General features: G+C 38.1%; 1 protein-coding gene across 3 annotated transcripts in view; it reads left to right on the top strand.

Annotated features, from left to right (window-relative positions):
• The window catches only part of LOC124787742 (N-acetylneuraminate 9-O-acetyltransferase), a 254,809-nt gene that overhangs the window by 57,869 nt on the left and 172,526 nt on the right, over nucleotides 1-24,414 (top strand). For all 3 annotated transcript variants that reach the window (XR_007015998.1, XM_047254605.1, XM_047254606.1), the window contains one exon: nucleotides 17,623-17,884. Coding sequence is in view for 2 of the 3 variants with exons in the window: in XM_047254605.1 (XP_047110561.1) it covers nucleotides 17,623-17,884 (262 nt within the window). In the remaining variant the exon portion in view is untranslated. The remainder of the gene's footprint in view (nucleotides 1-17,622; nucleotides 17,885-24,414) is intronic.

The following is a 24,414-nucleotide window of genomic DNA, read 5'->3' as shown; positions in this document are numbered from 1 at the left end:
AACAAACTCGCAATACTGTTACTACAGTCCTCGTGACGAAAAATCGGCCAAAAAGACCGATAATAAGTACAAACAATACTGTTAGTATAAATCTATCTACGAAAAATGACCCAAAAAGACCCTTAAAAAGTGTAAACAAAAATGAAGTACGCACTGTGAAAAAGTGCGAATCAAAAATCTATGTATATGGGGACAGCCACGCCAAGGGACTCTCTCAAGAACTTAAAAGCATCAGTAAGTCATTGGCAGTAACAGGTATGATCAAGCCAGGCGCCGATTTCAAGGAAGCGACGAAAAACATCGTGAAAAATAACTATACTGGACAAGACAGTGTAATTATCTGTGCTGGAGCTAATGACATATACAAAAACAGAGCTATGTACATGTTTAAACAGCTTGTGAGACTTCTATTACTCCTAACAAACACAAATATCATACTCGTGAACTTCAGCCACAGATACGACCTGCCTGAATACTCACCCATAAACAAAGAAATTCGTAGAATAAATGATAAACTCAAGAGCACATGTAAGCTGTTCAGTAATGTGGAACTAATAGATGTCAGCTCACTTGATAGAACATGCTTCACCAGACATGGACTTCACTTGAATCGTAAAGGAAAGTGCAAATTAGGAAAACTGATAAGTGAACTAATTTAAAGTAAGTCCCAAAAGACAGTCAGAGAACTAGGGTGGTATGAACCTTGTGTGAGATCAACAACAGCAGCCCCTTCAACAGAGGACAACAGCAGTGCACCAGCTAGAATTGCGGATACAGCCACATCAACAGCCACGAGGAACGATAGAGGTGCCACTTGCTTATCTACCAGTAGTAAGAATGTGAGTAGCTGCAGTTAAGATTTTTTATGGACTATCATCCCCCAGCTAGTGCCACAAAAACTGTAAATATAGAAGCATCTAATTCTTTGCCTATCCTTCTCAAAAACAGAACTTTAATTATGCACCTAAATGTACAATCAATCAAAAACAAAATAGATGAAATTGATGTGTTCCTAAGTTCAAACCCATGTCATGTTTTCTGTGTAAATGAACACTGGCTCACACCAGCTGAAATTGCCCTCTATACCCCAGAAGGATTTGAATTAGCAAGCTCATATTGTAGAACCAAAAGTAGTCATGGAGGAGTCGCTATTTTTATAAAGAGAAACTCTAACATTGAATATGTAGCACAAAAAGTCGACCATTTTTGCAAAGAGCAACTTTTTGAAATTGCTGCATTATTGCTTCCCAAACTTAAATTAGTGATCATCTCTATTTATCGCACTCCTAGCTCTGATATTCATCACTTTATTGACCAAATGGAGACTTTAAATAAGTACCTGCTGGTAAAATACAGACACCACAAGATAGCATACATTGGTGACATTAATATAGACATACGACTAAAAACACCAACTGTCACCCACTTTCAAAACATGTTAAGGTCTAACAACTTGTACTGTATGAATAACAAGCCAACCAGATTAGATGCCTGTCTAGATAACATAATCTCCAATTTGACAAAAGAAGAGTGTCTATAAAAAAGGAGAAAAAAACAAACCTGAAAGTTACCGTCCAATATCCCTCATACCTATATTATCCAAGATAATAGAATGCTGCGTTGAAACAACTTTGCAACTACTTTGCTGAACAAAATCTTTTTTCCTCCTCGCTCTTTGGTTTTAGGCCAGGATTGTCTACAATAAATGCAGTAGAAACTCTTGTGACAGACATACTTGATGGCTTCGAGAACAATTCCATCACTTGTGCTGTACTACTAGATCTGAGTAAAGCATTTGATACTGTATCCCATGAAACACTAATAAATAAACTAGAGTGCTATGGTGTCAAAAATAACGAACTGGCATTAATCAGATCATACCTGACAAACAGAACTCAGGTAGTTTTAGTAAATAGCCAGCAATCAAATGCCCTACCAGTTGTAAGAGGCGTGCCACTAGGCTCAGTGCTTGGACGTTTTCTCTTCCTGGTATACGTGAATGACTTGCCTACTTTCATGCTTCACAAGTCAATAATATATGCTGATGACACAACCCTGATTACCTCAGATAACAAATTGGAGGAAGTGAAGAAACAAACAAAAGTAATGCTTGAAAAGTCTGCCATATGGCTCCACAGTAACAAGCTGATACTCAACAGTAGAAAGGCTGAAGCTATGTATTTCTTCTTGCACAATCTACAGGAAAAATTAAATGAGTCTGACTCTGTAAGACTTCTAGGAATCCACCTGGACCCGAAATTAACATGGAACACCCACACGGAACTGTTATGTACCAGACTATCTAGAGTAGTCTTTTTGTTAAGGAAACTAAAAACATTAGTTAGCAGAAAACAACTTTTATCATCTTATTATGCGTTCTTTGAATCTCACTTACAGTACAGAATAAAATTATGGGGCAACTCAACTGGTGCTCAGACAGTGTTCATGTGGCAGAAGAAAGCAATTAGAGCAATTACAGGTATTAAAAGCCAAGAATCATGTCAAAAGCACTTTAAGGAACTTAACATCTTAACATTACCTTCTCTGTATGTAAACACGTGTCGTCTTTCCATAAAAAAACAAATACATACCTTACCTTCCAGAACAAATGTTCATTCATATGATACCAGATATAAAAACAATCTTGATGTAGACTTTACTAGGCTATCTAAGGTCCAAAGTAGCTTTAAGCAAACAGGATTAAAATTATATAACAAGTTACCACAATCACTGAAAGACCTACAAGGTGATGCCTTCAAGAAGCAGCTGCACAAATTGTTAGCTGATAAGTGTATCTATGATGTAAAGGAATTAGAATGTAGTAGAGAGTGAGAATAACTATGATGTAAAGGAATTGGAATGTAGTAGAGAATAACTATGATGTTAAGGAATTGGAATGTAGTAGAGAGTAACTATGATGTTAAGGAATTATAATTAATGTAGAGAATAACTCTTTATCCTCATGTAATGTAATCTGAATGTACATAGTTTCCCAATTTTAGATTCACTATCAAATGTAATGTCAAAACTGTCTATTTCAACAAATGTTGGCTAATGACAAGTAATAAATAAATAAATAAAATATATGGACTGTTACTTCTCCCTATTATTCTCCATTTTTGCATTTTATGGAGTTCCGTCTCCACTTCTTTCCTTTTACAGATGGGTACCCCATAAGGCTTAATGAAAAAGGGTTCATGTGGCTTTAACTTCAAATGACATTCATAATATTTGACCCTACCAGGTTGATCACTAAAAATGTTACAGTTTTCCCAGAGAAAATTTTCTAATTCCCTTTTCAGACTCAGTCAAGTCATTTGGTTCTTTTACCTTTTCTGATATGGTTAGGGAGTAACAATCATCAACCAAATTCTGGCTATTGTGATCCCTATTTTCCTCTTCCTCCATGTAATGGCTACACTCTGGATAAACTATTTCCCTAATATCGTTACTACTGCTTGTACTGGAATTTAACTGGATCACTACTTTATTACTGGTCTTTGGTTCAGTGAACAGTAATTCTGAATTTTGCCAATCAAAACTCGCCTTTGCTTTAACTATCCAGTCCATCCCCAAAATCATTTGCTCATTGAGGTCTGGAATAACTAAACAACCATGTTCAAAATTAATGTTGCCAACAGAAAATGTAATTAAAGCTTGTTTACTTATTAACTTACTAAACTTGCCAGTGGCACCTTTAATCCGTACACCTGTGATTGAAAATTCGATGTAACTTTCAGTGTCTTTTATCCTGTTCCTCAACTTGTCTGAGATACTACTAATGGGACTGCCACTGTCAATCAAACAAAGTCCTGACCAATTGTTAACACTTATTTCTACGTAAGGGCTACCTAAGGTAATATTTGGGTCACTATTCACATTCTCTGACAGCAAGTCACTTTCTGATTCAGTTGTATCAATGTTGTTACATACTTCTTCACTACAGGTTTCAATGTCAGAATCAACATAAGATTTTCATTATGACTGGAATCAAATACACATGAAACAGATACCTTACTTTCACTAGACTTAAAATTATCTTTCATGGATGGATCTGATTTGATGACTTCACTTTCCGTATTATTTTCTAAACAAACTTGATTTTCACTGATAATAGATTCCTAAATCTTCTCACCTATCAACTTAGCTTGTTCCTTCTTATTAGTAGATTTACTTAAGATTTCTTTTATACAAATTGGTGCCAATACATTGTTTGCACTCAATATCTTCACGTGAACCAACTTTGCATTCAGAGTTACTTTCAGCTGCAACACCATTATCAATAACTTCAACATAATTAATGCCATCTAATTCCTCTTGTATACATATATCATCAAATACATCATCCTTCACAGCACTATCTTTACCAAAATCATCATCAAAATAATCTGTGGGTGATGCCTCTGCATGCACATCTGCCTTAACTACTAAGTGTTAGACATCTGAAGTTACACTACTGAAATCGCTACCTGTTTCATTATCTAAGTCAGGTGTTATTTCCTCATTTTGGCTACCAATTTCTACTAATACAGATACCTCATTATCCTTACCTTCATCAGAAAACAAGCTAGTGACACCATACATATCATAAGTTCTGTCTACATCAGGTGTTAATGTGTCATCAATTAATGCTAAGTCATGTTCATTAAGTTCAAACTGTGGTCCTGCTTGAGTATGTGCATTATTCAATTCACTCAACATGTGATCCCAAAGTTTTGCTTATAACTAGTAGACTTGGCCACTGTTTCTATGTTTCGATGCAGTGTATCGATACGTGGAACTGTTTCAGTGTTTCGGAGCGGATGTGGTTCACTGTTTCGAAACAGTGGTGTTTCATTCCGCCCCCGTCTCAGATATCCGGACCAGATTCGATCTCGAGCCAGACCCAGAAACTGTATCGTTGTTTCAAAATAAGGCTGTTTCAGTCCACCTGTGCTTGGAACGGACTGATTGTATCGAAACAGTGATGTTTCATTCTGCTCTGTGTCAGACGAGATTTGGACTCGGCACAGGTACTGAAACACAACATACCACTTCGTGAAACACTTGCAAAAATGTCGAAATCGTTTTGACAAGCAATAGCATGAAGCTTAAGACATCTGAAAATAAAGCTTCGTTTCTAGATGACTGTCCTATTCTGAAATGGCGTAACATTTGCTTTATAAACACTAACCAAACAATAAAACAACGCATACTATTCACATTCAAAATAATAAATATGTGAAAATCATTCAGTTAAATTACACTTTTTTTTATAACATACGTTTCTCTGTTCAAGTACAGTAATCATATTAAGAAACGCAAGTAAGCCTAGAACATTTTTGACCGATGACCATAGCAGTCTGGTCCCTTTAATCCCACAAACCACCTAGAACATTTTGAATAAAAAAAAAGGCGTAGAGTGACAGTTATTATACATATACATAAATTTAATGTAGGTATAATTGCAAGCAATCTGTTTGACATATCACTGATAGTGTAATGGTGAACGGGAAGGGCTGGGAAGCATGGTGAATTTACAGTAACGGTTCGAAACACCTTGAAAGACAAAATTTTTTCTGTTATATTTTGTTATTTATTCGAATTATTTGGCGTTATTTGTGCGTCTATAGTCACTCTGTCTATTATCCACAATGATTCCCTTTGTGTGCATGGAAATTAGCAGGATGGGTATATTACCCATACTAGCGGAATGTGGGAATCCCAGTAGCATATCCGTTGTTTCTGCAGTTCGCTCCCACCTCCAGTTCCGTTCGTGGTGGTTCTTCTGTCTTCAGCTATGGCTGTCCTCAGCCAATTGAAAAGTATGAAAGTCACACGACACGAAAGCAGCGCATTTGCTGCATGAAATAAGATACTGCCAAGACGCCTAAGTGATAGTTTCATACTTTCTGCGATATGATTAGCGCTCTCGCACCTCATTTGTGTTTATATGGACATACCTATACAGTAGACATTCAAGATGATAAAATGTCTAGGTTTATTAGATTACAAAACACAAGCTGTTTCACTGTTTCGAAATAGCGTATCGAAACATGACATTGTACTGTTTCATTTGTTTCGAAACAGTTACGTGTTTCAGTTTGCCCATCTCTAATAACTAGTATCATCTAAGTAGTAGTCCCTATTTACATTACATTTATGATTGCTTTTACATTTCCGTCTCTTTAACCTCCTATTTGCCTGGTTTGTGCCATAACTATTCACCTCAAATTGACAGGCTCCCAACGAGGTGGTTACCTGTTTCCCTGGTTGGAATAGCTGTTGTGAAGCTGGTTACTGTTTCTCTGTTCTTGATGGTTTTCGTGTCTGTTGTAACTACTTTATTGGTTACCACGCCAGTTATTATTTCTGTGTCCATTATATTGTTGTGACCCCCCATTCCTATTGTGAGTGTTTCTGAGGTTTTGATTGTACTGTCTGTCATCATTCTGCCTTGCACTGTCAATTTTGTCTACATGATGTAAAAATTCGTCAACACTGTCATCTGGTCCATATACAAGTCCCCACTGAAAACGGTGTGGTAGGCGCCGTTTCAGTGTGTCAATCTGTATCAGTTCGTCCAAAGGTTTGCTCAAATGTGACAATGTCCCTAATTGTTTTTCACAAAATTCTCTCATGCTAATTGCAAGGCCTGTGTGATATTTGCTACCGTTAAGAAATTCAGATTTTATTCTTGCCCGTTAGTTTTCCGACCAAAACTTTGCCGAGAATTGACGTTCGAAATCGGCAAAAGACGTAGTATTTGTATCAGTGTTTTGGTTCACCCATGTAAGGGCTTCACTATCCAAAAAAAGTTTCGCAAATTTAACTTTAGCAGACTCTGGCATGTTCGGTTTGAAACTGTCTTTGCACTGATGCACAAAGTCAACCGGATGCAATTTCGCGTCACCTGGGTAACATTTTAAACTAACATTGTTACAATTATGCACAAACATGTGGTTTGAATCAAAATTGGGCATTATATTATTTTGCAATTTTGAAACTTCAGAGCTGACTGTTTGCAGTTCTATTGTTACACTTTCTACTTTCTCGTCAATACGAGATATCTTATCAGAAACTACTTCAGAATTTAATTTCAATCTTTCCCCTACCAATTCTTTTTCTGAAACAACGAGTTCCTGCAACATTTTTAACTAGTCTTTTCGGTTCACTAATTCATTTAAAACGACTACTTCCGTGTTTTTTACGCGTTCGTTAACTAATTCAATGCTTTTGTTTGTTTCTTCAAATTCGGAGATTGTGAAAACCTCCAAACAGTCAACTTTGGTTTCTACCCTTTCTCTGTCACATGCAACAATTTATACTTTTGTTATTTGTTGCGTTGATTTCTTCTCTCAATGATTTCAAATTTTGGTCCAACTTTTCTGCGACCTCTTTAATGTTGCTACCTAATTGGTTATTTTGAGTTACCAATTGTTCTAGTTTATTATTCAACAATTGAGATATCTGATCAATTAAATTCGGTTGCTGATTTGCTCCCGAAAAACCATGAAAAGCCGAACAACTACTGCTCGCGGAATTTTCTTCACTGTTTAAGTGTACATTTGCAGTTGAAGCATGAAATTGATGGCCTGACCGCGTGTCATGCCTATTTGATTGAACTGAGTTTTGCTCATTTTGATCAAAGTGGCTAAACACTAGACAAAACACTTTCCTGCCTATTAGGTGAAATTGTCACACGCACACAATGAAACAAGAACAGAAAATTGCAGGACACTGTCTGCGACTGAAATAAAAACAATTAAAATGGGTACTTATCAGATTCATTCGCGATGTCATTCCAGAATTTCACTTTTGCTCCTGGCGACGTCCGTGGAGCAGTCTGCAACGTACAAGATTATGGTTCCTGCCTCTTGTACATGGAATTCTTGCAGAGTCGTCCTCTGCGCAGTCTTCCACTTGATCCCAGCTCCTCCACCACGTTGAGATGTTTGTATTTTCCCACCTCCACGTTGCAAATGTTTTGATATTTGAGTGAAATGCCCAGTCGATGTGCTGTTGTTTTCACGTCAATTCTACCAACAGTGAAAGTTTAGTTCTCGGGGTGTTGTAAAATTCCTGGATTCGTCTCGTCGCTTTGCAGCGTATGAAAAGGATTGCGGAAGACTCCCAAATAAATTCCAAAGTACAGTGCAATTGTAATACCAATATATTTCCAGGACTCTGGTGTCCGAGCCTGGTGAACTGTACCAGTTACATCACATGTACCCAAATTTGACATCAAACGACACAGTGTTCACAACAATCAACAAACGAGTGAGCCTACAATGCATTTGCCCGCAACCCTAGCCAAAAAACGAGTGCCCCAAGGTGCCTGCGTGACCTCTATTTATACTTTTGTTAACAATTACCTACAATGAAAATTACAATTTTATGTAAAATCACAATGAAAAGTTAAACCGAATATGAGATACACATTGCTAAAAATTTACAATCTTAGTGCTGAACAAGGTGAACCTATTTTCAACTTAGTTATGAGTTAATATAACATTTTCTGACTAATTATGTTACAGGTAACAATTACATTTCTAAATTTGTTTATAACAAATCAACTCGTGCCTGAATTTTAGTGCTAATATATATCGGAGATTCAATTAATGTGCTTTATTTGTATGTTCTATTTAATTTGCTGTAGTAATTTTATAATGATAGGTTTACTGGTACATCCTGACCATGTGCTACATTTCTTTCGATTAGTTACAGTATTAATTTCACATTTATATTGTGTTTTTCACATAAGACCAATGTTAATCAGCAAAACATCATTTTCGAATTATATGTATACTGAAATAGTGGTTATTTTTGTAAGTAATTTGGAAACAGGTCACTTTACACTCAGGCAATTAGGACTGGTGTTTATCTTTAATGCTCTTCGAGGGGTTCTGATAGGGCAATGAGATACAGTAATATTTCATAGTCAGTCATAATTTTACCAAGTTCCAACTGCAGAACTGTAACACATCTTCTGGAATTCACTGAACAAGGCATCAATCTGGGTGTTAGTACTTACTGCATTCTGGGTCTTTTCCTTCCAGCTACCAAAGGTAGACGGTTACTAGAAAAGGAGCAAGTTCTTTTGCATACATTATGTAGAATCACATACATATCCAATCAGGTCCAGTTGCCTTTCCTCTTTGGGATGATTTTAAGCAATTTTATATCAAACATTCACTTATTTAGTGATTTCTGATTCTGGTGTTTGTGCAACAGTGCAAATGAGGAGCTGTAATTCAGTCTTCCTTGGCGAAATTTTTTTGGAAAAGTCAGTATTTTGGCCTTCTTTCTGTCCTCTAAGTGTCTGAACAGATGACTTGGATCTCTTCACTGGTTTAACATTAGACCATAATTTCTTAGGGGTTTCTGTCAGATTGCTGTTAGATTGGTAGATAGAATTTTACTATTCAGTTCATTTAACTCTTCATAAATGCGTCTCCTTACATTAATTTAGGCTGTGTTCAGCTTTTTTAAATGAAACTTTGGCTATATTTTACAGGGTAATTATAGTATAAGATTTTTTAGAACAATTTCGCATTATTCTCTGTGCTTACTGTCCACACAAATCACAGTTCCATTGCCAGTGATTTGAAATCTCTCCCTAATACTTACAACATGAGCAGGAAATTTACACGCTACCTTCTCCAGATTTTTCCTGAAATGTTCCTGAGGCAAATGGTTTAGAAAAGCGTCTGATTAATGGGTTTGAACCATCTACAACGCTTATCCTCATCCGATTTATTTCCCATTCAAAATCTTAAAACCTGCACCTGATGTTATTGTACAGTGTGATTCAAAAAGAATACCACAACTTTAAAAATGTGTATTTAATGAAAGAAACATAATATAACCTTCTGTTGTACATCATTCCAAAGAGTATTTAAAAAGGGTTTTTTTTTTTTTTTTTTTTCACTCAAAAACAAGTTCAGAGATGTTCAATATGGCCCCCTCCAGACACACGAGCAATATCAACCCGATACTCCAACTCGTTCCACACTCTCTGTAGCATATCAGGCGTAACAGTTTGGATAGCTGCTGTTATTTCTCGTTCCAAATCATCAATGGTGGCTGGGAGAGGTGGCCGAAACACCATATCCTTAACATACCCCCATAAGAAAAAGTCGCAGGGGGTAAGATCAAGGCTTCTTGGAGGCCAGTGATGACGTGCTCTGTCACGGGCTGCCTGGTGGCCGATCCATCGCCTCGGGTAGTTGAAGTTCAGGTAGTTACGGACAGATAAGTGCCAATGTGGTGGCGCTCCATCCTGCTGAAATATGAATTGTTGTGCTTCTTGTTCGAGCTGAGGGAACAGCCAATTCTCTAACATCTCCAGATACTGTAGTCCAGTTACAGTAGCACCTTTGAAGAAAGGTGACGCTGACGCCTAGTCAACAGCACCTCAAGCGAACAAATGTACAACTAAATGAAACTTTATAGCTCCCTTAATTCGCCGACAGATAGTGCTTAGCTCTGCCTTTTGTCGTTGCAGAGTTTTAAATTCCTAAAGTTGTGGTATTCTTTTTGAATCACCCTGTATTATTTGTGGCCATAGAAACTTAACCACCATCAGTGTCCAACCTATCTTTGCAATGTACAAGTGTGGTTTGAAAAGTTCTCGGAATCACCACGAGAGGTCAGCGCTAGCGCAACGAGTTGTTCATGTGATATTCATTGGACTGTTGTCTGCATAACACGTGCCACTTCAGTGCTCTTGGAAGAGATCTGTGGCAGTGACATGGCTATGTTGTTGTTCTTGCGTAGTGATTTGCAGAGATGAAAAAAATTAACGCCGGGTTCCAGAATACACTGGGCGACTCTGCTTCTTCATATTCAACTGTTGCCAAGTGGACAAATGAATTTAAATTTGGTCGGGAGAGCTTAGATGATGATCCGTGTAGTAGTCAGCCAAAATGTGTCACTACTCCAGAAATCATTGTAAAAGTGCGCAAAATGGTCATGGAGGATCGCCGATTGAAAGTGCTCTGGCTTGCCAGATGCCATCTGAAAGGGTATTTCACATTTTAACTGAAGAATTAGAAATGGAAAAAAAAAACTATCCGCAAGATGGGTGCCACAACTCTTGATGCATGTCCGTACACATGTGCTGTTGCCATGGCAAAATTACACGAACTAAGGTATGAATTGTTGCCGCACCCACCTTATCCACCTGATATGGCTCCGTAAGACTTCCATCTCTTCCCAAAACTGAACATTTTTCTTGATGGACGAAGATTCACTTCAAACGAAGAATTGATAGCTGGAGTTGACAACTGTTTTGCAGGCATGGAGGAAACTCATTTTAGAGATGGGATCAAGGCACTGGAACACCGTTGGACCAAGTATATTTCTCTACAAGGAGACTACATTGAAAAATAAAAAAGATTCAGTGAATTAAGTACCCTTTTTTTTTTTTTATTTCATTCCGAGAACTTTTAAACCACCCTCATATATTCCAGTCAGGATGTAGAATTTCATTACTATTAACATCTGTTTTCTGCTAGCATTCTGTCTCTAGTATTGTGTGAGCATTGTTACCATTTACTAAGAAGATAAGTTTAGAACATTTTCATGGTTGTTCCTGCAATTTTAATATGTGCACATTCTGTTTATCTGGTCTGCCATGAGTACTTCTATCTGCATTTATGAGGTCTGCTATTTTCACTCTCTGAAATGAGAACATTTAAGCCTGTAAAATAATTTCTCTATCTTAAAAAAACTCAAATGTGCCTACCACATGTACCTGGCTACTTTGGTAGTCACCTCCTGTGTGTATTGCATGCCAGATCTATTAAAAAGGGTTGCACAGTCCTCCACCCAGTAATAGAGTTTGAAAAATCTGTGTCCAGGATTATCACAGAATCGCCTGAGTACCTGGTTTGAGTCTTCCTCACATTTCCAAACCAGAGGATCTAACCAGAGATGCACGGCCCTGTCACTATTCACCATTCTCACTCAGATGAATGTTGGCTGGCTAGATCAAGCTTATCAGAAGACTTTGCAACATCAGAGTTTTTAGGGGAGACAATAGACATCATAGATGCCACGGCTTATGGCGCAGTTGCCTCAACACCGTCGCAAATCAGGACAACAGTCTGAACACTGTTCACCATTGCAACTGCAAAGTGTAACTGGACTGTAGAAAATACTCTCTGCACCTGTACACAACATCCATAGTACCTTACTTTCATCTTCAAAACTAATGCACCCAGTTACTAGATACAATCTAAGTACTGCTGCTACACTGCTTGTTGGTACTGCTATGCCACAGATTCAGCTGATATGACACAACAGCACATAGAAAAAAGTTAATAAACAGTACTTGACAAAGATAATTACACAGATTATATTCACTTATTCATAGAAACACATGAACTAAAGCACCCCTCCTACCCCCTTCCTCCCTGGAGCTGCTGATTGCTCTACCTTAGCAGCTGAACCTCTACTGTAGTGATGGACAATCTGAGAACTGTGAAGTTCCCAAGAACTAACCTCAGTTTCCAGTTCCCGAGAACCAACCTTCCTTTTCTTCTCACTCATCAGGATTCTCAATTCTCCCTCCTTGGGATTCTTGCTTCTTGAGGTTCGCACGTCAGGGTTCTCAGATATGTGTTCATTTTTGCCAAGCAAGACAAGATCTATGTTCTCAGTTTTTGGATATGTTGACATCTTATCATATGTGTAAGCCATTGATAAGGTCAAGTACCTAAGTGAAGCGATTGTGGATAAATCACTTGAGGGGCGATGATAGGTAAATGAAGCTCTTTTCTGATTGCAGGAAACTCTACAGAATTTGTATAGAGTATTATCTCCTAAAAGCTCTGAAAAAGTCACTCAGGAAGCAGAATTTTGGGATCTAAAATAACGAAATCTCTTTTTATATCTTTTCCCTTAGTAACTGGATATACTTTTTGTAATGCAATGTGCAGACATGAAAATAATAATAATAATAATAATAATAATAATAATAAAACCCGTGGAGGCCCGGGAAAAGAATAGGCCTCCGGTATGTTCTGCCAGTCGTAAAAGGCGACGAAAAGAACAAGCCACTAATAGGGCTAACCCCCCTTTTAGTGTGATTAGTTGGCTCAGGACAGAACTAAAGAAGCCTCGGACAAGCGCCGTCATGGTCGGGGACGACGTTTGAACCCTATGCCCGCCCACAATGGTAACGACACTGCTAGCCAACTGGAAAATGATTTAAATCCAAATAGAGGTGTTTTGCAGGATATGCTTCCTGCAACCACCCTAGAAGGAAAACAAAGACAGAGGATGAGATGGTCAGATGAAGTTAATTGACACATCATGTTCTGTTATTACGAAGCAACAAACCTAGGAACCAACACAACTGGATACAGATCACAAGTATACACAACATTTATTATCAGATACCCAGAATTAAAATTTTTAACAGAACGACGACTAGCTGATCAGATCTGTGTAATAATCAAAAATAACAGGGTACCCCAGTCAGAATTAGAAAACATCAAACAACAAGGACAACAAATACTGGAACAAAATAATGTGCAATCAGAAGAAGAAGAAAATACAGTAATGTACTCAAACATCCCAGAGCAAACAAACGAAGAACAACACGCATCAATTAAACAATCAGAGGAAAATGAAATCTTAAGACAGCCACCAGAACAAGCACAAATAGAACTCGAAGTATCACACATGTTAGATATGGAAGAAAAATTTCAGCTGACATATATAGAATACAAAGACACAAATACAGACATTAGACCATTCTTGCATAGACCACCAAATAACCCACAAGTCGAAACAACAATAAAAACTATCAACACAATCATACACAACAAAATAAATGAAAATACAACTATGGAAGAGTTAAAACTACTGGTTTATATAGGAGCGCTCACTACACTAAATATACACACTAGGCAGAGATCAGAACAAACCAACACACAGAAGAAACCCACAAAACCAGCATGGCAACACAGGCTACAGATCAGAATAGAAAAACTGAGAGAAGACGTCGGACAGCTAACATAATTTATAAGAAATGAAATGTCGGAAAAAAAAAAAAAACGAAAAAGGTTAGGTAAAATCTCACAACAAGAAGCGATAGAGCAATTAGATGAAAAGAAGCAGAAATTACAAGCATTGGCAAAATGACTTATTAGATACAAAAGAAGTGAAAATAGAAGGAAAAAAACCAAACATTCAACACAAACCAAAAGAAATTTTACCAGACAATAGATAACACACACATTAAAATAGACAATCCACCAAACATAACAGACATGGAACACTTCTGGAGCAACATATGGTCAAACCCGGTACAACATAATAGGCATGCACGGTGGATACAAGCAGAAACAGTTACATACAAGATGATACCACAAATGCCTGAAGTGATAATTTTGCAACATGAAGTCACCCAAGCAATTAATTCTACTCGCAATTGGAAAGCCCCTGGAAAAGATAAAATAGCAAATTTCTGGCTAAAGAAATTCACCTCAACACATTCACATCTAACTAAATTATTTAACAGTTACATTGCAGACCCATACACATTCCCTGATACACTTACACATGGAATAACTTATCTGAAACCTAAAGATCAAGCAGACACAGCAAACCCAGCTAAATATCGCCCCATAACATGCCTACCAACAATATACAAAATATTAACTTCAGTCATTACACAGAAGTTAATGACACATACAACACAGAACAAAATTATAAAGGAAGAACAAAAAGGCTGTTGCAAAGGAGCACGAGGATGTAAAGAGCAACTGATAATAGATGCTGAGGTGACATATCGAGCTAAAACTAAACAAAGGTCGCTACACTATGCATACATTGATTACCAAAAAGCTTTTGATAGTGTACCCCACTCATGGTTACTACAGATATTGGAAATATACAAAGTAGATCCTAAATTGATACAGTTCCTAAACATAATAATGAAAAATTGGAAAACCACACTTAATATCCAAACAAATTCAAATAATATCACATCACAGCCAATACAGATTAAGTGTGGAATATACCAAGGAGACTCATTAAGTCCTTTCTGGTTCTGCCTTGCTCTGAACCCACTATCCAACATGCTAAATAATACAAATTATGGATACAATATTACTGGAACATACCCACACAAAATCACACATCTGCTATACATGGATGATCTAAAACTACTGGCAGCAACAAATCAACAACTCAACCAATTACTAAAGATAACAGAAGTATTCAGCAATGATATAAATATGGCTTTTGGAACAGAAAAATGTAAGAAAAATAGCATAGTCAGGGGAAAACACAGTAAACAAGAAGATTACATATTGGATAACCACAGCGACTGCACGGAAGCGATGGAAAAAACAGATGCCTATAAATATCTAGGATACAGACAAAAAATAGGAATAGATAATACAAATATTAAAGAAGAACTAAAAGAAAAATATAGACAAAGACTAAAAAAAATACTGAAAACAGAATTGACAGCAAGAAACAAGACAAAAGCTATAAATACTTATGCTATACCAATATTGACCTAGTCATTTGGAGTAGTGAAATGCAGTAACACAGACCTAGAAGCACTCAATATACTTACACGATCACAATGCCACAAATATAGAATACATCACATACATTCAGCAACTGAAAGATTCACATTAAGCAGGAAGGAAGAAGGAAGGGGATTTATCGACATAAAAAACCTACATTATGGACAGGTAGACAATTTAAGAAAATTCTTTATAGAACGAGCAGAAACTAGCAAAATACACAAAGCAATCACTCATATAAATACATTGGCTACACCACTGAAATTTCATAACCACTTCTACAACCCTTTAGATCACATAACATCAACAGATACGAAGAAAGTAAATTGGAAAAAGAAAACACTACATGGCAAGCACCCGTATCATGTAACACATCGATCAAGACGCATCCAACACATGGCTAAGAAAAGGCAATATATACAGTGAGACGGAAGGATTCATGATTGCAATACAGGATCAAACAAAAAACACCAGATATTACAGCAAGCATATTATTAAAGATCCCAGTACCACAACAGATAAATGCAGACTTTGCAAACAACAAATAGAAACAGTAGATCACATCACAAGCGGGTGTACAATACCAGCAAATACAGAATACCCCAGAAGACATGACAATGTAGCAAAAATAATAAATCAACAGCTTGCCTTACAACATAAACTTATAAAACAACACATTCCCACATACAAGTATGCACCACAAAATGTACTGGAGAACGATGAATACAAATTGTACTGGAACAGAACCATTATAACAGATAAAACAACACCACATAACAAACCTGACATCATACTCACCAATAAAAAGAAGAAATTAACACAACTAATCGAAATATCCATACCCAATACAACAAATATACAAAAGAAAACAGGAGAAAAAATTGAAAAATACATCCAACTGGCTGAGGAAGTCAAGGACATGTGGCATCAGGATAAAGTTGACATTATACCAATTATACTATCAACTACAGGAGTCATACCACACAATATCCACTAGTACATCAATGCAATACAGCTACATCCAAACTTATATATACAACTACAGAAATCTGTAATTATTGACACTTGTTCAATTACCCGAAAGTTCCTAAATGCAATGTAACATATACCGTACAGTTAAAAGGAAGTCACGCTTGATCGAGGTCCGCGTCACCTTCCATTTTTAACCAGACATAACGTCTGAGACAAGAAAGAAATAATAATAATAATAATAATAATAATAATAATAATAATAATAATAATAATAATAAATATAAGCTTTCCTGGATAGTAATGTTATTCTCTGTGGAAAAGAAATTAGTTCTGAGACTACTCCCTTTGATCTATGAAACCCAAGTCATACTGATATTTTGTTCACCGCCATGAGAGACATTAGCAGTCATTTGGCAGGTTATTAACTGTTCCTTTCAAATGAGTACAGAGAATTCCTCTCCCAAATATTTGCGTACTTCTTGCAAACAACCATAGGCCACTGACCTCTTAAAATCTTAAGAGCTATTTGAAAACTAAATGATTTTTAATAAAATCTCTTGCTGTCTGTTGACAATTGAAGACTATCACTAATGGCAAAGGCCATTCCTTAGCAGCTGCATTCCAAACACTGCCACATTGTTATGGATGTGCAATATTTTGCTGCTATCAAAGAGATAGTTGTCTCACATTAAAGCAACTTCACAACTATGAAGCTTGACAGTCACTACATACAACAGAGCATCAGTATGGAAAAGCTTACTATCTTTGTTTGTTTAAATGTATTAACATTTCCTTAGTGTTGAATCTCACTGTCATTTGTCAGTGTGAATACTACTGCTACTAGAGTACATGTGATTCATGTTTCTGAATTTTCTATTAATGCTTCCATAGACTGTGACTTTCTATACTGAACTTCCTTTGTTCCTGTGAACTGTTATGTATGATGCATTTGTTACTGTGTGGCATTAAGCATAAAATCTTCAAAAGATGCCACATTATTTTCCTTAATGCAAACAATGGAACTTATTGAAAAATTACATAGATTGTCTCAAAGGTACTGTAGGTTTGTGCTTGTTTTTGTGTCATTGAATATTTAACATTGTAACTTTTGCTGTTGCAGGGATACAAGACGTTGTTTGAGATATTTAGCATTCTGGGGTGAACATAGCCATTTTGTATTTATCGGTGATTCTAGAATTCGCCAGTTGTATCTAGCATTCTTGGAACAAGTTGAGCCACAAGATTCTTCGCGGACAACTCTTCATCCTGAACAAATGCATTCTGATATGGCTTTCACTGATGCAAAGTTAAGACTGCGGGTGGAATTTGTTTGGAGCACTTTTGTTTCTCAGATCATGGTAGATGAATTTCGCAAGTGGAAGGTAAGTAATTATGTTTCAGTATTTCATGGTTAAAGATAAAGCTCAGATAAAGCTCTGTGTTCTGTCTCTTTAAATATGAGTGGAAGAGCAGAGTATTTGTCTTTGATAGCTTTCCGTGCAGAACTAACTTAATGAAACTTCATTACAAGCAACTAATTAAAATTTTATGAACTGTGGAATTTTTTATCTATATTAGTGCTAATTAATTTATATAGAGAAGTCAAAATTCATGTGATTGTAAAGTGCACTAACTTCTTACTATTAATAACCATATTACTTGTGGCTTGGAGCTTTCAGCTCATGTAGAAAATGTTAATATTTGTTCTTATGTATTGGACGATCAAGTATAGCACTGGATAATCTGTTGCTGAATTATAAATCTAATATCCATTTCCTCAGTACCAATGTCAATAGTAACTTTTAATGTATCTTTTTGTGCAATTCAGACAAAAATTCAGAGTGTTTATCTTGTTAAAAAAAATCCTGTGTTAGTGTGCTTATTTTTCCTCGTAGGGAATCAGAGAGAGACTTGTTTTGTTGTTCCACCCACTGGCCTTAAGTTCAGTGAGTGTATTACATACTCATGTCATCCTGTCCGAAATGGAACCCTGCTTGATCTGTTTGCATCAGTTCAGAAAAGTATCCCTAGCTAAAACCCAGTCCCACATCCTGTTCCTTAAGTGCTACCTAAGCCATGGAATCCCCCCACCTCTGATGGCCTAACCATAAAAATTCCTTTCTGTAGCTAGCACACCTCCTTTCATAATGACCTTAATGTTTTCAGATTCTACCAGTCCCTCTCCCCCACAAACCTGGTACTACAGAAACATACCTTCATGGCACGGGCACCCCAGAACATCTCTTCTCCTTGTGCGAGATGTTACTGTGAGGTCCCAACTACCTACGCTGCGTCTCCCAAATTGAAACATTTGCCCTTGAAGAGCACTCAAAATACTACACCCATAAATTATCAAACTTGTGGGCATCCTATTCACCACTTTGAGCATCACAACCCATCAACACCTAACCTACCCACATTGAACCTCCTCGTCAAACCCTCACAGCACTCGGACAGTGTCCTGCTGATCTTTTCAATTTATGATTTTCCTTGAAAAGACTCTTCCAAGGTCCCACAAAATCCAGAACCCAAACAAATAACCAAACACTCTTGTTTACCTTCCCACTAAAAACCAGTCCTATCCAAAGGCCTTACCCTCAGCCCCACACCCAAATTTGGCTGTTTGAAACTCATCAAAGATCTGCTGTCTTTCTCCATATCCCTACAGTGGAAACACTTCTTTTCTACCAATCCCTCTAACCAAAGGCAGTCTAATCCCTTTGCATCACCCAGTTCATACCACCATCCATGCCCCCCACCCCCACCCCACCCATCTACCCCATGATAATGTTCCAGGAATTTCTTACCTCCAACTTGACCTCACCATCCTTTCTCCAGGTCCCTTCCCAAGAACACAAACCTCTCAGTAGGAGTAATGACAGAAATTTGAAACCTGAAAAGAGATTTGATTTAATCATCCTCACTGCAGGCAAAGTCTCCACCACTGTTATCCCGGTGAGTGTGTGAACGCTTCATCACTTTGGCTTCATGAAGCGACTCATTTTAACTTTGGCCCTCATTCATTACTTGAGCCTTGGTCTATTGCCTTCAATTTCATGATCTTCGCATGGAACTTCGCTCCTGGACTGACCGTGGGGTCAGGTGTACCTTCGTCATTGGCACCCATGTCTTTCGATGTCAGCTTCCGGCACACTGTTCAGTATTTACAGCCAAGCTCTTTGTCCTGTATCAGGCCATGGAGTACATCCAGCGTCACAGAATTTAAGTTGTGTCCTTTTTCTCAGACTCACTCAGCACCCTTCAAAGTCTATGTGCACTGTACACCAGCCATCCCTTAGTGCAGTGGGTCCAGGAAAACTGTCACTTGCTCACTCTTGGTGGAGCTAGTGTGATGTTTCTATGGGTTCCTGGTCATGTTGGTCTGCCAGGAAACGAGGCTGCTGATACTGCTGCCAAGGCTGCAGTCCTCGTACCTCAGCCCTCGAGTTCCTGTATTCCCTCCGATGATCTCTTTGTTGCTGTCTGTCAGAAGGTGGTATCCCTCTGGCATTGTCAATGGTCCTGCCTTCACAGGGATAAGCTCTAGATTATCAAGCCTCTCCCAGCAGCTTGGAGGACCTCCTGTCGGCCCTCCCACCAGGAGGAGGTTATTTTAACTAGGCTGTGTATTGGGCACTGCCTTTTAGTCATTGTAATTTGGTAAGTGGCGCTACCCCACCACTTTGTGCACAGTGTGCCCAAGATTTGTTTGCCACTTCCTGATAAAATGCCCATTTCTTACCCGTTTACATTCCCGCTTGGGTTTGTCATCTGAGTTAGCAGCCGTTGTAGCAAATGACGTGTGGGTTGTAGACTGCATTTTACTTTTTGTCTGCCAAAGCAATATGGTGAAGGCCATTTAATTTTTAGTTTTGAACCTCCATTTCTGCATGTGCCTGTTTTTAGCTTTCTTCTATTACGTCAATTAGTACTGAGATATAGTCATTTTTAACTGCTCCCCATCTTCGTTTTCTCTAGTTTTCACTTGGCCGCATATGACACCAATTGTTTTTTGCACCCTGAAGCAAAACAATCCAAACCAACCAGTGCCATGATGAATCAAAGTGACTACTTAACAGAATGCTTCCACGAACTGTCTGACTCCTCTACATACAAACCCTGCCATAGTGACCCCATCCCAGAAGTTCAACGTAACTTCCAATTCCTATTGAAATCCCTTATTCCCATCCCAGAGTCTCTCTACTGAGTCCATCTCCCTCCTAACACCCACCTTCTTCATGCTTCCCAAAATACATAAACCTGACAATCCTGTATACACCCATGTTACTGGTTATTGAGCTCCCACTTGTACTCGTTTCTGTTGATTCCACCTCCCTGTACATCAACATTCCCCCTTGACACTATTAATATTCCTCTAGACACTATTGAATGCTGTCTCTCCTAACAACCTTCTGACTCCAAACCCACTATCTCGATCCTTATACACCTTACCAGTTATATCTCACACACAACTACTTCTCCTTTGAGGGGAAGGTATACAAAATAAATCCATTGCACAACCACAGGCACCAACATGACACCCTCCTATGCCAACCTCCATTTAGAGGACATCATCTTAGACTCTCAAAATCCCAGACCCCTTGTCTGGTTCAGGATCATTGATATCATGTTGTGGACCCAGGCGGAAGATCCCATCCTTATTCCTCCACATCATCATCCCTTCTCTCCCATTCGCTTCTGCTGGTCCTTCTTAGGCAATGTGCCTCTTTCCTGGATGTTAACCTCCACCTGTCTGACTCCATTCTTACCTCTGTCCGTATTAAGCCCACTAACCACCAAAAGTATGTTTATTTTGGTAGCTGTGACCCCTTTGACACCAGAAAACTGGTCCCATGTAGCCTGGGCACCCATGGACAGTGTGTCTATGAGGATGAGAATTCCTTTACCCAATATATTCAAGGCCTCAAGGATGACTTAACAGACAGGCAATGACCCTCATACCTAGTCTGCAAACAGATTTCCCATGCCATGTCATCACACTCTCCTAATCATCTTACCCCTCCCCAAGAACCAGCTGTAGAGGACTGCCCTCTTTGTATCCAGTATCAACCTGGATTGCAACAAGTGAACCATATCATTCACCAGGACTTTAATTATGTTATCGTACCTGGAAATTAGACACAGCAAGCCCATGATGTTTCTGACTGTCCCAAAAGTGGCATTCTGTCACCCACTGAACCTACACAACATTGTCGTCCATCCCTATGCCATTTCCACTCCCAATCCCTTGCCACTGAGGTCATATCCCTATTCACCCAACCAGCCCATCCTACTCCATTCCTGTCACACACTTATCCTTTCCCATCAGATGGAGGATGACATGCGAAAGCATCCATTGCTCACATCAGCTCTACTACAATTATGCATATTATTTTATGTGGGCATGACCACCAAGCAGCTGTTCACCAGAAAGAATGGCCACGGCCAAACTATGACCAAAAGCAGAGTTGACGATCCAGTGGTAAAAAACATTGCTGAGCACAACATGCTTGAATTCAAAGACTGTTTCATAACCCATGTTGTCTGCATTCTTCCCTCCAGCACCAGCTTTTCTGAACTGTGTAGATGGGAGCTATCCTGTCGATGTGTCCTTCACTCCCGTAATCCTCCCAGACTTAGTCTCTGGTAACCCACTGTCACCATACCCTCTATCCAGCTGTTTTCTCTTCCTCTGTCCTTTCACCCTTCCCAATTCATGGTTCTGCATCATCTTCGCCATGCACTGCACCTAACTGGCTGTGCTGCTCATATGTTGGTTGCATAGCCTGTGCACCTGCCACTCTTCCCTCACACATTCCTATCCTTCACACCTGCTGCCTCCCTCTGAGCCACTAGCTGGATATCTGCCCCCAATCTCTTCTTTTGCTTCCCACACCTTTCTCCCACTACTCATCCCACCCAACTCAACCCCACACCCGTCCCTATGCCAAACGTGCAATCCTGGTATTATTTGTCAGCCAGCACAATGCAGGTGCACAGCCATGTGTGCATGCCAAGATTTAACAAATTGGGTTTTGATCCATCTGCTATATTTTCTGCTCCCAAGAACAACTAAATTTTTTTGCTTTTTTATTCTGTGTCTAATGCAGTACACGTGCAATACACCATAACTACAGGAATATGTTAAATTTTTATGTATGCAAAATCTTATTTAAATATATTGCTCAGTTGTTTACATTTATGTTCATGAGTATAATGATGCAGTTGGTTTTACTGGAAACCTGAGTAATTAAAGTGACACCTATTTAAAGTTTTGATTACATTATATAATAGGAAAAACATGGTGACCGAATAAGCAACAGAGGAACTATTGTTACCACTCGTTTAAAAGCAGGTACTCCCAATTTTTTGAGAATGTATTTGGAATCATTGAAAAGTAATTACCTTACAAAATATTTGACATCAAAAGTTCGGACCCTCAAACTTTCAATCACGTATTTTGCTTTAATGACTGCAAGATTCTAAACTTTAATAATAGACTTTTATTGCTGTATCTTTTTTCTAAATCGGACAACACCACTTATTAATTAATGCAGTCAGTAATTATGATTTCAAATAATTTAGGCTCTTAAAGTTTTTATTTCATGATGAATGCCATACACAGAAATAGAAGATTTCAAAAACTGTTTGGTAATAATGTTCCATGTACTTTGTGAATTATTATTGTGAAACAAATATTTTAAACCAAACAATAGCAAAGTCTTAAGATTCCATGACAGATTGTAGAATCTAACATAACAGAATTACAGAGCATCATGTAATTTCAGAATTCACATAATGCTCTTATCCCAGCCTTCGTGTAGCGGCCCCTATCCCAAAGTCTGCAATTCATGGCTTGCCAGCAAATAGACAACAACCATGTCAGATCACATACGACTCTGTGGCCAGCTAATGCATTGCTAACATGTCTGTCAGATTACAGCCAGTCAGCAATTGGATAACATTTACATGTTAGTAAAGTATACTCCCAGAGTTTATATTTATTTATATATTTTATTGTTATACTGGTATTATTGTATTATAATTATATTATTTTATTTATATTTATACCATTCACATCTCTGTGTCTGATTGCATTGCTTAATTAACATCAGTGTGTCACTTGGTGTGGGATCCTGCATGGTGCTGTCATTATGTTCAAATTTCTGTGTTATGAATACTGCAGTCCAATGTAATAGATGTAGAAAGTATGCCTGCCAAGGCTGTGTAAATGGTTTTTGTGTTTAAAAAAATCTTGGGTGGACCAATTAACATCCATTCTGAAAGTGTTAATGACCTGCAAACTATATTTATAGCACAGTGTTAGACATGCAACAGTAATGTAAATCATTTTGTGTGTGCTGACACAGTCATGATTCCATCATAATTAATTTTGCCACTGTGAACATTGACCAAATTTGTTTAAGTTGCTTAGTAGTTGGGTGATACTCCTTCCTTAAGGGATTACAATGAAGGAGATGCGCTTCCATTTACCTGTATATAATGTGAATTGTGAAACTGGAACTTGCCATCAACTATAGTACAGTGGAAATATGTTGAGATGAAAGACCTTTAGATCTCATTTTGTGTCCAGCTTACATCATCTCAACTTCTCGTACCTGGCATTAGTTCTCAGTATATTATCTCAGTTATGAGACTTCAAGTTTCTTCAAAAGAGACTGCAACAGAACAACAGGTAAGTGGAAGATCACAGCGCACAGAGCTTCTGACAATGTTGAGTGGAATACACTGTACAAATTCTAAAGGTAGCATGGATAAAATACAAGGAGCAAAAGAGAACGTACAACTTTTACAGAAACCAGACTGTAGTTACAAGACACAGAGGACAGGAAAGGGAAGCAGTTGTTCAGAAGAGTGTGAGACAATGTTGTTCTGTCTATAAATTGAGTGA

Source organism: Schistocerca piceifrons, chromosome 3 (assembly GCF_021461385.2).
Source record: "Schistocerca piceifrons isolate TAMUIC-IGC-003096 chromosome 3, iqSchPice1.1, whole genome shotgun sequence".
Classification (NCBI taxonomy): domain Eukaryota; kingdom Metazoa; phylum Arthropoda; class Insecta; order Orthoptera; family Acrididae; genus Schistocerca; species Schistocerca piceifrons.
This window is presented reverse-complemented; position numbering and strand designations above follow the sequence as displayed.